Source organism: Nematolebias whitei, chromosome 17 (assembly GCF_014905685.2).
Source record: "Nematolebias whitei isolate Nwh7 chromosome 17, NemWhi1, whole genome shotgun sequence".
Classification (NCBI taxonomy): domain Eukaryota; kingdom Metazoa; phylum Chordata; class Actinopteri; order Cyprinodontiformes; family Rivulidae; genus Nematolebias; species Nematolebias whitei.
In genome coordinates this window covers 31015169-31029259 of record NC_056514.1, presented here as the reverse complement: position 1 = coordinate 31029259, position 14091 = coordinate 31015169, and the positions used below count along the sequence as shown (strand labels likewise).

General features: G+C 40.2%; 2 protein-coding genes across 2 annotated transcripts; one reads left to right on the top strand and one right to left on the bottom strand.

Annotated features, from left to right (window-relative positions):
* Positions 1 to 404: 404 nt before the first annotated feature.
* Positions 405 to 5451, bottom strand: scd (stearoyl-CoA desaturase (delta-9-desaturase)). The gene is made up of 6 exons (XM_037691110.1): positions 5330 to 5451; positions 4833 to 5084; positions 4105 to 4235; positions 3809 to 4014; positions 3355 to 3587; positions 405 to 1139 (listed from the first exon to the last, which is right to left on the bottom strand). Exons 2-6 carry the CDS (start codon positions 5065 to 5067, stop codon positions 940 to 942), a joined length of 1005 nt encoding a protein of 334 aa, XP_037547038.1. The 5' UTR covers positions 5068 to 5084; positions 5330 to 5451; the 3' UTR covers positions 405 to 939.
* An 801-nt stretch (positions 5452 to 6252) lies between these two features.
* dnajb12b (DnaJ heat shock protein family (Hsp40) member B12b) lies at positions 6253 to 13627 on the top strand. The gene is made up of 9 exons (XM_037691109.1): positions 6253 to 6429; positions 8854 to 9028; positions 9106 to 9251; positions 9320 to 9493; positions 9576 to 9643; positions 9767 to 9876; positions 12951 to 13123; positions 13207 to 13327; positions 13442 to 13627. The coding sequence occupies exons 1-8, from the start codon at positions 6297 to 6299 to the stop codon at positions 13323 to 13325; spliced, it is 1098 nt and encodes a 365-aa protein (XP_037547037.1). The 5' UTR covers positions 6253 to 6296; the 3' UTR covers positions 13326 to 13327; positions 13442 to 13627.
* Positions 13628 to 14091: the final 464 nt, after the last annotated feature.

Here is a 14091-nt window from a genome sequence, read left to right as displayed (position 1 = left end):
GCACTTCTGCCACGACAGTCACAGACACATCACCTCACCACAACAACTACTACAGCATATCGCCATGCACGTTGCGTTTGTAACAGCAGTCCTGTCACATGACTGGCGGCTGCACCGACCAATGGGAGCTCTGCTGCAGACGTTTGGGACACGGTGGATAACATCTGGGAAGCCACCCTTCACAATCATAGAATAAGAAATATTGACTCCAATGGACGATAGAAATAGTTTAAATACGTTAACTGCTGGAACAGTTTTGGCACTTTTAAATATTTGTTACAAAATATAATGTTGCACGTTACTGTTGAGATTAAAAAGCTGTTTTAATCTAAGGTTTCTGACACCTTTTGATTATACAAACTAAGCATATTGGTATTTTTCAAAGTGCTTTAACTTCTTTAATGTTTGGTCGGGATTTTTAGCAGAAGGCAACGCTGCGTAACTCAGCTCAGTGACCCTAAGAGGTACAGTCCCTCACTACTCTACGTCTTTGTTACGCCTCACTTTTAATCTTTACGTTACAATTAATTTGAAAAACTTCCCATAAATCTGCACAAAAGGCCTTCAATAAGTTTTGGAGCCTGTCAGCTTAGTTACTCCATATGGCAACCCGTGTTGCGTCTGATGGATATTTGAGTAACGGACAAAACTGATTGGCTGCAAGACCGAGTTTTCGTGGAGTGCACAACAGCAAAGAATGAAGTCTTTAAAAAAATTATTCACTTGAAATTTGGCCTGGATGAATATTACAAATCCTATCTTTTGTATCTTGAATAACTTGTGTAAATGTAGCAACAAACCCCACAAAGAACAAGCAAAATGTGGTCTGGACCCTCACGAAGCTGACTTAAACTCAGAGGATGATGAAACATATCGCTGCCAGAGGCCTGTTGTTCTCTTCGGCTGTCTTGCCTTGAAGCCGACAACTTTTCCACAGTTTTAGCCACTGCGGTGGCTTCCGTCTCCGGTGCGCTGTACCCGAGACACGACCACCTCTCGGGACACTCTCTTGCGGTCCTTAGCCAGACCCAGGACGCACATGAAGTCGATGAAACAGGTGGTGAGGTTAAACTTGCAGCCGAACTCACTGGTCGCATAGTCGAAGGGAAACGTGTGGTGATAATTGTGAAATCCCTCACCTGTGAGGAACGAGAAGGAGGAGTCAGAAATCCCCGTAAATACATTCAAAACTTTTAAGAATACAGGATCTCGTAGCTAAAACAGCACAAAATATTTACACAATAAACTTTTAAAAAACTGACGTGAATTGGTTTAACTGAAGACGTCAGTTTTTATTCTTCTAGACTTCTCACATCATTCCACCCCTTGTTTCGCCTATCGGTCTTGATTTTCACACCTGTAGTCACCTGAGCTTCCTCTTTTCTTCACTTACCTGCATTCACGTCACTAAAAAGCCCCTGAAGTATTTTTTGCTGCTTTTAATATAGTTCATTATAAAGTGATGTTATTTTAGGTGAAGAACACAGAAAGACTTGAATTTCAGGAGGAAGTTGCACAAGAGTTAAGAACAGACAATTGTACTACTTTTACTTTGAAGGGAATACTACTACACCTTTATTAGATAAACTGTAACAAAGTGAGGTCAATGGAAACTGGGATTCTTAGAAGTACAGCAGTCCCTCGCCACTTCGCAGCTCGTTTATCGTGGTTTTTCAAAATAAGATTGAACATGACACAACTGGCTGATTGATGGATGAGGCGCACGATCGGTGTGGAATTTTTTATTCAAAATAAATTTTTAATTATTTAGCACCGGCTGCACCTTTGTGCATCCCACACTGCAGGATAAGCTTCCTGCTGCAGCTGATCAGCTGTTCTCAGTGCAGAGCGGAGAAGTGGGCGTGGCCAAGAGCGCTTGCAGGTGGCAAAGAGCAGATGAGGCAAGGAGCTGAAATCATGACATTCTGTGCTCATTTAGAGTTTAGAAACATTGTTTAGAATATTGCGAGAGTGTGGGAAGGGTTACATATACATATCCTACTTACTACTTGTATTACTATTCCTACTTTGTGGTTTTTCCACTTATCGTGGGTCTTCAGGGTATGGATCCCCTGCGATAAACAAGGGACTACTGTATGTCCTGTTCAAAACATCACAGAATGTCATGAATACCACATGTTCTCCCACCTTATTGTTTTGTAAGAAAAGTAAACCCACAGTTGTACAAATTGTAGACAAACACCAAATTAAATAACTAAGATTAATGTCATTTTTTAGACTCCTATAAACTGAATTGCTTCTTTAAACTGCTGCACTCACATTTTTGCAGGATTATATTTAATGAACAGGGCAAGTTGGTTAAAAGTGACGGTTTTAAACGTTAAATATTTGTTTTATACTCCACTCAATTTGAAATCAACTTTAATGCAGGCATTACACATTTAAACAACTATGTAATGCAGTGTTTTGTATAAAGATATAAATAAAAGTGACAATTTTAAACTTTTAAGCCCTCACTTTAGCTATATTCTTATTCACTGCTCAAATAATAATAATATCCATCAAATCAAATAATTAGTTGTGACTGTTAAGAGTAGTTTTCTTCACTGCCCTAAAGTTGCAAATGCATTTGTCAGTAGGCCTGTCACGATAACAAATTTTGCTGGGCGATTAATTGTCTCAGAAATTATTGCAATAAACAATAATATTGTTTGAAATTTACAATAATTAGTAATTATTGTCAAATTTAAGACGAAATGTTGATTGATTTGTTTTGAGTGTAGTACTGTTTTTGACCACTGGATGGCAATATAAGAATGTTTGAACCGAAGGATGGATAGTGAGGGAGCGAGCAGCGTGTCTCTTTAAGAAAAATGGGAGGGAGGTCCCTTGACGTGACATGGGCTGTCTTTCTTCGGTTCTCAAAATGGCGGACGCTCGGTGTGGTTTGATTTCTTTAGCATAGCATTTTTCACACAAAACTTTTAATTAAAAAAAATCAGTAAACAAGTTCTCAGCTTCTTTTTTAAAAGAAAAACAACGTTTTAGACGAAGGCACAGGTTTCAACCGTGAATCTTGGAGCTTTGACAAGATGGAGGTTTTTCCCCGAGGTCAGCCTGTTAGCTTAGCTTCTCAGCTTAGCTGCTTGTAACGATCCAAAAACACGATTTTGGGCGGTTGAAACAGATTTCAAAGAGAAAGGGAGGGATCAGTGAAGAGCACAAGAGTTGAACTTTTTATCATCCAGTGTCTTCAGAAGAAAGAGAGAGACTAAGAAACGATAAAGCCGATAAATGAAAGAGGTTGATAATTTTAACTATAATGCAATTAACTGATTTACTGATTATTGCGACAGGCCTATTTGTCATATACATATTTGTGTGTTTTCATACCTATAGCGCTGAAAGCGACAAATCTGTTCTCCCGGGGGTTGATGTTCTTGTCGTAGGGTCTGTTTCCCCACATGTGAGCTGCGCTGTTGACCAGCCAGCTGGCGTTCAGCACCATGGCATACCTCAGCAGACCCGGGATGAAGTACGCCACCCAGAGGGACTCCCCCCAGAAGTGCCAAGGCACAAACATGGGGACCAAGAAGCACATCAGCAGCACCGAGAGCTTGTAATACCTGTCGAGACAACAAGGGAGGGTGAGGAGAAGCTGGAATGAAGTGGTTGCCTTAATGGCAGAATAAAGAAAAGTGACCCTCTGATTTTTAAACAGGGACTTCCTTTCTACCACGTTAAACCAGAACTTTGACTACAAGTTGCACAAAGTCCTATGTGGGTTACAGATTAATGCGCCTTTCTGAAGAGTTCTGAAAAATAAAACAGAAAGTTGTGTCCTTACCTCCTTTGGAACATTACAACTTTGTCGGACAGCAGGTCGCTGAGCTCCAGCTTGCCTCCTTTTTCGATGACATCAGGATGTTTGCGCACCAGCAGCCAACCGATGTGGGCAAAGAAGAAACCCCGGCGGGCGTTGTGAGGGTCGGCGTCCGTCTCGGAATATTTGTGGTGGACCCTGTGATCTCGAGCCCATTCGAAGATGTCGTTCTGTGGTTGAGACAGTGATTGCACACGCTGCTGATATGACGTAAAAACTGCATCTGTTAAGAGAAGTTAACTTTCTTTTTATTTCTTTACCTCAAATGCCATGGAGTTGGCAACAGCGAGGAAAATCCTTAAAGGTAATGAAGCCTTGTAGGTTCTGTGGCTCCACAGACGATGAGCCCCGGCAGTAATTCCTAGAGCGCTTATCAAAAAACAGAGTAAAGCTGTGGACAGAAGGAAATTGCTACTTTAGTCAAAACACACGATCAGTATTTTGTTTTTGTTTTGTGGAGAATCCCCAGTGCAAAGGCTTGATGATGAGGAGAAACTAAACAAATGATAAAGATAAGGTAGTTTTAATAGACGTGGTTTCAATTAATGCATCATAAAAACAACCATTTGGTGCCTTTGATAAGAGGAATCATCTTCGATAGATTAGAAATAAAACAGTCATGACTGTCACACGATTCCTGTCAGAAGAGCCTGAAGGAAGTTTTTTGTCATTAACAGCCAACAATTAAAAAGAATGGGCTAAAATCAGATCTGGAAGTAGCTTGAGATTCAATCACAACACACATTGAGCATGAAGTTGACATTAACCTTCAATATGTATATTGTGACCAGTGTTGTCATAGTTACATTGAAAAAGTAACTTAGTTAATTTACAGATTACTTGGTTTGGAAAGTAACTAAGTTAGATTACTAAGCCTAATTTATGACAGGAAAGATGAGAAACAGATCTTTGGGTTGACAAAGATGAGCGGTGTTATTTGGCAAAATGTGTTTTAAACACAGGCAGAATAAAATAATAATTTACTTACACCAAAGCAAGGTTAAATGAGATGCTGAGGGGATGAGGAAGGCGCCATACAGAGCCCCTATATGCAACAGAGACATCATTATGACATTTCTCCACACGATGATCATGGGGGGTTTGGGGCCTTCTTTCTCCCTGTACGTGGTATCAAACGCATCCTCCACCCCGGCTGCATCTGAACAGACGGCCCCGTTCTGGCCCCACTTGTGCTGTTGCCTTTTCTCCAGCGTCTCCGTCATTTTGGTTGAATGTTGCTCTAAATTCAAAGATAAAAAATAAAAAAAGCTACTGCGGTGTTTTAAGCCCTTCGAACGCAAGAAAACAACGAAAAAAAAATCTCGTATTTTTTTAAGCTAGCAAGACTGGTAAAGATGCTAAGTTTAGGAACGATGGGAAAAAAACGGAAAAAAACAAAGATAATGCTGATTTATTGTGCGTACGAAGCTCGTGACGTTGCATAACAAGGATGTAAAAAATAAAATACGAGTTTAAATTACTCACCAAAGAAAAGCAGACGGATGACAGTTAGATTCGTTGGCGTTAAAAAGGATAAGATGCCGGTCCGGCTGACCCAAAATTACAGTAACCCAAAAAGGGCGAGCGATATTCCGCTTCGCAATGAACGCATCAATGAGTGATGGAGCTCGAGCTGCGTTTGACCAATCAGAAGCTCGGATGCCTCCTAAAAACTCGAGCTCTGATTGGCTGTCTGTTTATCTCATGTTCACCTTTTATTCATTCTGTGGCCAACCGTGATGTATATTTACCTCCTCCGGGGAACAGCTGCTGCTGTTTTTCCACCTCTGTGTAGACATGCAACTCAACCAACCGCGCTCGTATATTTTAATAATTACAATTTCACAGCCGGACGAGCAGAGCAACAAGTTGAAACGATGAAAGCAGAGCTGCACGCCAAACCAAACAGAGGAGAAAAAGACTCGAGTTTCTTAAGCACTAAACTCCACTAAAAAAACGTATTTATAAATTGATATCCAAACGCACATTCTCAGAGAATTAGAACAGCTACAGATGAATTAGGTGTGCACTTTGCTTTTAAAGCTACCATTTTTTTTTCTACTTAGTGAGAAATTTTTTTTACATTTTGCAACAAACAAATAGGTGATGGGTTGAACTAAAAAAAAAAAGATTCTAATCATAGGACCAAATTTTAAATGAATAAAACCTAAACTGAACCGGGTCAAAAACGTGTAGGTTTCCATCATCATGACCTACATTTAAAATCCTGGCGATTTGTCGCCATCTAGCGGTCATGTGAGGTACGACAGGGAAAGTCGATTAAAAGAAACGTCTCAATGAAATATCTCCGCACGGGCAGAAACAAAAAACGACCCGAATACCGATAAATTATTTTTTACATCAACTTGCTGACGTTAGTCTGTCTACAGCAGCCACGTGGTGTGATCAGGACAGCAGCTTTGTTTTAGTCGCGGATGCTGATGCTGCTGCAATGGAAGTAAACAAGGACGAAGCGGAGCGCTGCATTGACATCGCGGCCGCGGCTTTAAACAGCCACCAGCTGGAAAAGGCGTTAAAGTTCCTAGAAAAAGCGCAGAGACTCTTCCCGACAGAGAAAGCCAAAGGTAAGAAAAACATCCAATGTCGAGGGAGGAGGAAGCCCCTGCAGCTGCAGCATCACCTGCATCCTAAAGAGGCTGCGCATCCCGCGGCCTGTAGCTTCACAGCTAAGCTGGCTTACTTACAAATTAACCAAAACATAAAACAAATCACTTTAATGATATTAGTAAAGATCATATGAACAAATAATGCTTATCATTTGAATATGAAACATATAAACCAACTAAAAAGGCAGAAGCAGGAATAGCCTAGATTACCAAAATTCCTAGCATCTTTCATTTGAACCATAACTATTATGGTTCTGGTCCAAATGCAAACACATCACAGCAAAAGACCAAAATTAAATATGACCACATTTGGTTTTAATGTAGCCATAATGTATTTTTCCTATTAAAGAATGTTTGGGAAAATTAACCAGAAAAAAAAAAAATAAACTTTAATGGTTCTTTATCTTCTTGAATTAGGTGGGTTTAGATAATTAATTTGTTAAAGTCAAATTGTGGTTTGTCACATTTAAGCTTCAATGGATAATTAAATTATTATTTAAACGAGCAGCACTTGGAGAACATGTTGAAGATGACTCTCAGCCACTACCCTGCCAATGCTTGTAAAACTGGTAGGTTGATTAGCTGTGGTGGCCATCTTGAATTGGATTAACTCCTAAATGTTAACGAGTTTTAGATGTGCAACCAGTGATTACTCTCCAGTTGTTTATTTTAAATTTGTCCAGTGGTTCATGATATTTTGCTAACAGAAAGCAAATATGTGTGTGTTGGCAGTGATGCACAGCTACTATCCCACCCAAACCGTAGCTCAATATCTGTAAAACTGGCTGAGTTACAGCTATTTTTGCATTTTCTAAGCTCGGCTGGTTGTGGCGGCCATCTTAAGCTGTGCTGAGTTCAGAAGGTAAGGAGTTGTAGATGTGTATCCAATGTTTACTTACTAAGAGTTTCACTAAAAATTGTCCAGATAGTTATTTATTAAATGATCACACAGACACAAACAAAAACATTGTTTTATTTTTTGCCATGGATAATGATAATACAGTTGGATCATAATTTTGTGTTTTTGATTTGAACTGGTATCTTTTCTGAAATTCTGATACAAAGAATAATTTGCTAATTGTTTTATGGCACTAAAACACTTAAGAAGCAATTAAAACTCAGCAAGTTGTGCCCAAACTAATTGTACTTCAGCAGAGGTTCAGAATACCATATATATTTAAAATATCTTTTAGTGACAGTCATACTCTGACAGTATTGTTGTTTTTTTTAGGCCTGTGCTTCTGTGAGCTTGCAGCTTCTCTCAGAAACAAAGAGATATCTTGGAACAGATGTAAAAATCACCATAAATGCTAGAAAAGATGCACCCGCTAAAAGGAATTCATTCAGTTCAATTCAGTTTATTTCTGTAGCACCAAGTCAAAACAGAAGTTGTCTCAGGGTGCTGTACAAAAAACATTCACATACAGTAAAAAAAAAAAAAGCCAATCAATAAAAGTTATTGATCTAAAGAAGCCAAAGATTGCACTGAACCTTCACTTCGTCGCAGTCTCCCATCCTGAGCAAGCACAAAGGCAACAGTGGAAAGGAAAAACTCCCTTTTAGCAGGAAGAAACCTCCAGCAGAACCAGTCTCAGGATGAGCAGCCATCTGCTTTGACTGGCTGGGTTTGAGAAAACAGGAAGTAGAAACAAACGAACAGAATTGCAGGTCCAGGTGAACTTTCTATAAGAGGAAATACAAAAAAAACACATGTTAAGATAATTACAAATACAAACAAGTAGAGTAGAGCAAGTCAAGACAGCAGCAGAGTGAGGAAATGTGGTCACTTTGTCTTCCAGCAGTCTAAACCTATAGCAACATAACTAAGGGATAGCTTAGGAAACCCAAGCCAACCCTAACTATAGGCTTTATCAAAAAAGAAACCCTTAAGCCCAGTCTTAAAACTGGACAATGTGTCCGCCTCAAGGACAGAAACTGGAAGTTGGATCCACAAGAGAGGAGCCTGATAACTGAAAGAACGTCATCTCATTCTACTTTTGGAAACTCTAGGAACCACAAGTGAACCTGCAGTCTGAGAGCGAAGTTCTCTTTAGGAAGATATGGAACAATGTGATCTGTAATATAAGATGGAGCTAGGTTGTTGAGAGCTTTGTAGGTTAGAAGTAAGATTTTAATTCCATTCTGAATTTGAGAGGAAGCCAATAGAGAGAAGCAACAAAAACTGGAGAGATATGATCTCTCCTGCAAACTCAATACACAATGTGTGTGTTCAAATATTTTATATTGTAACTCATTTTACTGAACATCTAACCTAATTTAGGTGCTGCTTTACATCATCTGCTGGTTTTAAAGCCATTATAATACACTTACAGACCATACTCTTTTCCGTTCATATTTCATCCCTGTCATTCTGTCTATCAGAACTCCTAGATTTAATAGCCAGGAATGGGTTCAGTCCAGGACGAGGCGGTCACTCAGACTTCGGTGACGCCTCAGGTCCTCGACAGCGACCGAACAGGGAAGATCACAAACCTGAAGAAAAGCTTCCAGACAACTCCAAACCGTTCACGGCAGATCAGCTGGATGCAGTCAGAAGGTATGCGCTAACTGCAGCGTGTTGTGGATATAAATCGTTCTTCGCATTGCACTTGACATTTCTAACCATGCGCCCAGGATAAAACAATGTAAAGACTTCTATGAGATTCTCGGGGTCCAGAAAGACTCCTCAGAGGACGAGCTCAAGAGGTCGTACAGAAAACTGGCTCTGAAATTCCATCCCGACAAGAATCGCGCTCCAGGTGCAACAGAAGCATTTAAAGGTAAGCTCACCACACATGCTGCCATGAAAGACAGTTGTTCCAGAAAGCTTCACTGTGTTCCTTCACAGCTATCGGTAATGCCTACGCTGTTCTGAGCAATGCTAAGAAGAGACGTCAGTATGATCAGTGTGGAGAAGAGGGACGATGTCCATCGAACAGGAGCTCCGACAGTGGAAGCTTTGAGCCAGACATTTCACCTGAGGACCTCTTCAACATGTTCTTTGGAGGAGGTTATCCATCCAGTGAGTGCCACTGCTTTGTGCATTTACCACTAGGGATAGTTATTATGATGCGTCTGTTAAAATCTGAACTGTATCATTCTAGGTAACACTCCGATGTACACTAATGGACGGATGCGCAACCAGAGGGCGAGAAGAGAGAGACCAAGAGATGTAAGCCTGACTTGGAGACAATATATTCTGCCAGCAGGGGGCGATATTTAGTCAACAAATCTATTTTTTTACAGAGTTCTTTTCTATGTTACATGTTTGTGTATTTGCTGTGGTCTTTTGCAGGGGGGTCTGGCTCTCTTCGTACAGGTCATGCCCATCCTCATCCTGGTTATAGTGTCAGCTCTCAGTCAGATTATGGTCAGCAGCCCCTCGTATAGTCTCAGCTTCAGGCCGTGAGTATTGTCCATGCACAATTCAATTCAACCTTTATTTAGACAGGTTAGTCCCATTGAGCCTCGAGGACTCATTTACAAGAGAGACCTGATTTAAACAAAGAATGATGACAACAATGGACAATCATAAAAGAGACATACAGATTTTTTTTTTTTTACAAATTAAAATAAGATGGCAAAAAAATAAGAAAAAAGTTGCAAAAACAGATAGATTATAAGGCGGTGTCGAAAACTAAAAACAGGAACATGTCTGCATTGGTCCCTGCCAGGAGTCCAACAGATTCTTAAAGCCACTTAGAGAGGTCAAGGTCGAGCTTCAGATCTTTTTGTAAAATATTCCAGGAAATGGGAGCAGAGGAGAAGGTCCTTTTGCCAAGTTCAGTCCTCACTGAGGGAACACTGCAGGTAATAATGTCCTGAGAGCGCACGCTGTAGCTGCACTCACGCAGAGACATGTAGGAGGAGATGTATGAAGGCAGCAGACCAAGAAGTGATTTAAAGAGGAAAATGTACCAGTGAGAGAGTCTGTGTGAAGTTAATGATGTCCAGTTAACCAGTGAATACAGAGTGCAGTGGTAGGTACGATAATCACAACCAGTTATGAATCTTAGTGCACCATGATAGACAGCATCCAACATCTGCAGGGTGCTTGTAGGAGCGTTCATGTAAATAATGTCACCGTAATCAATGGAGGGAAGGAAGGTCACAGATACAAGGTGTTTCCTAGCATTCAGGGTTAGACAGGATCTGTTTCTGAAAAAGAAACCCAGTTTAACTTTCAGTTTCTTTACCAAGTTTTCCACATGGAGCTTAAAAGAGAGATGTGAGTCAACCAAGATACCCAGATATTTATAGGAATCAACAAACTCAATAGGGACACCATTTGAGGATAAAATCAGAGGAAGAATTGCTAGGACCGACTTCCTGTTTGAAAAAAGCATCCCTTTGGTTTTGTCGGCATTTAGGACAAGTTTGAGGCAGAACAAATCAGACTGGATGATGTCGAAAGCGGATTTCAAAAGCTGGAAAGCCTTAGCAACAGTTTTAGCTCGACAATAAACAACTGTGTCATCAGCATAGAAATTTATGGATGCATCAGGGATGCTCTGACCTACATTACCTATGTAGATTGTAAAGAGGGTGGGTCCCAAGACTGAGCTTTGTGGTACACCATTTTTGACTGTTAAATAACTGGAGGAAGTACCATTATGTTGAACACATTGCCTCCGATCTGAGAGATAGTTAGAGAACCAACCATTGGTGTGGTCTGAGAAACCGATTTCTGAGAGTTTATGACACAAGATGTTATGATCCACAGTGTCAAAAGCTTTAGACAGGTCTAAGAAAAGTGCAGCACAATAATCCTTAGCATCCAGTGCTTCAACAGCATCATTAAGAACATTCAGTGAAGCAGTGGTTGTGCTGTGTTGTTTCCTGAAACCAGATTGATGTGGAGGTAAGATGTTAAATGAGTCCAGGTAATTTTTGATTTGAGAGTCGATCAGTTTTCCTACAACCTTGGCTAAAATGCAGAGTTTAGAGATTGGCCAATAGTTGTTCAGTGAGGTGGGGTCTCCTCCCTTCAGCAAAGGAAGAACAAAGGCTGTTTTCCAAGCGTCTGGAACAGGGGTGGGCAATTATTTTTTCCATGGGGCCACATGAAAAACAACAAATATTGTGGAGGGCTGGCACAAATGACTTTTTCATTCAACCTTTATTTAGACAGGTAAATCCCATTGAGCCTCGAGGACTCATTTACAAGAGAGACCTGATTTCAACTTAACTCAATACTGCATAATATTAGTATTTCATTATTAAAAGCAGTACATAGCACTGTTTTAACAAGCTGGTAAGAGTATTTGTTATGATTAAGCAACGAAAAAGTGAGGTTTCCTTACAAAAAATGTCATTTATTCAATTAAATTTCCCAGTACAATGGTAAACTGTTAACATTTTTACCATTTGTGATGTTATATTAGTGATCATTTTCAGTCACAATCACCCTAAAACTCATTTTGAGTTTGATATACTGCTGGAAAAAGTTCTTAGCTTTCTAAATATATCACAATATTGTCTTTGTACTCCAAATATTATGAAACATCATATAATAGTGATCGTCACTGAACTGTGATTTCGAGTCCCGGTTCTTTACGTGCCTACATTTGTAGTCTAAACATCTCATTTGGTGTTTATCAGTTCTTTTTTCTTGTTTAGTGAGAGAAGTTTAGTCTCTGTTGGGCTTTAACGGAAATGTTCAAGTCAGGTTGAAGGTCTGAGGTGGAGATGTGAAGCAAAGCTGACATCATCAGTGAGAGAGGATCTATATCTGGATTTGGTTAACTTCATTTGTATATGTATTTTGTAATTCCCCTTACGGGGGCCGGTCAGAGTCAACCAAAGGGCCGCATGTGGCCCTGGGGCCGTACAATGCCCAGGTCTGGTCTGGAATGTAGTTTTGTCTTATGGAGAGATTGAAGATGTGGGTCACAGGGACTGTGATGATATGAGCAGCCAGCCTTAAGAAATAAGGTGGAAGATGATCTGGTCCTGCAGATTTTTTAGGATCAAGATTTTTTAACAGTTTATTGACCTCACTGACTGAGAATGGAGAAAAAGAGAAGCTGTGATTAACTGAGGATTGACTTATAGGAGGGATTTGAATTGTAGAAGTTTGGTTATTAAGTGAAGTGGCTGATTTTCCATTAGTAACTGTGTCAAATAAAGAACTAGGAGCGACAAAATGTTTGTTGAAACAGTTCAGGATCTCGCGCTTATTTGACACAGGAACAGAGTTAACGAGAAGTTGTGATGGGAGGTCAGATGATTGGGAGCTGTTTGAGAGAGATTTAATAGTTTTCCAGAATGTTTTAGGGTCACAAGAGGGGTTTAAAATAATATATATGGTTGCTCTTTGGTTTCAGAGTCAGTTTCTGTGAACGTTACCAGCTGTCAGTCACATTAAGAGTTTAAAACCTGCTTTTGTGGCATAAACTTGTGCCTCCCATGTCAAAAAACTTCCTTTAAATTGACCTGATATGAGCCAGCGCTTATCTGTCTTCTCTGTCTGCTCGCAGGTCAGCGGGTTACTCACAGAAGAGGCTGACTGAGAATCTGAAGGTGCCATATTACGTTGGGGAGCATTTCTCCAAAGAGTTCACCGGAGTGAACCTGAAAAATCTGGAGCGATCAGTGGAGGATGACTACATTTCAAACCTTCGCAATAATTGCTGGAAGGAGAAACAGCAAAGTATGAGTGTATTCAGTCATTTTGCAAGAGAGTTTTACTACCGCTCACACATTCACGTGATTCCTTTGTGTGGTTTGTTGCAGAGGAAGGTATGCTATATAGAGCTCGCTATTTCGGAGACACTGAGCTGTACCAAAGAGCGCAGAGGGCTCGAACTCCAAGCTGCGGCAAGCTGTCCGAGATCATGGCCTTGTTACATTAAAAGCAAGTTTTCCAAAAATAATTATTTTGATCTTTTAATTATTTTTTTTTACCCCACTTCAAAAAAAATCTAAACCCTTCTTGTTTTTCTCCTTCTTACTGTCTTCATGTCTCCAGAATGATCACAAGACACAACTGGCTGTAAATACCTAAAGCTTCAAGAGTCTGGAAGCTAAAGATGGCTGAATCAACACAAGCTGAACATATTAACCCTCACCTCAGGCTGAAACCAGATCTGTGGAGTTTTAGTTCATGAAATTAACACAAAAGTTTATATGTATTGTGATTAACCTTTTAAAAAAAAATGTAGGGATGCACGATATTATCGGCATCGGCAGATATTAGCGATAAAGTTAAATATCGGACATCGACCATTCCATCAAAATAACGCACCAATAGAAAAGGCGCTGTTTTTGTATGACAACCCAGTAGCGAGGATGCCTGTAGCGCCAGCACAACGTGATGACGTCACGCGGGCCTACCTGATCTGATCACGGCGGGAGAGGAAGAAGTGAAAATGTTGGTGGTAAGTTTTTTAAAGTGTCAGAAACTGATAGTAGAACTGCTATTGGCAATGTCTGCTCAGCAAAAACTGACAAACACCATGCGGAATCATGTATTTTAATTCCACAGCAGAGAAAGCTATGTAGTCTCTAAGTAGGTCTATGGAAAAAAATATGGATATTGGTATCATTATTGGTCAAATAAGTTTCAACATATTGGCGTATCGGATATCGGCCAAAAATCCAATATCGTGCATCCCTAAA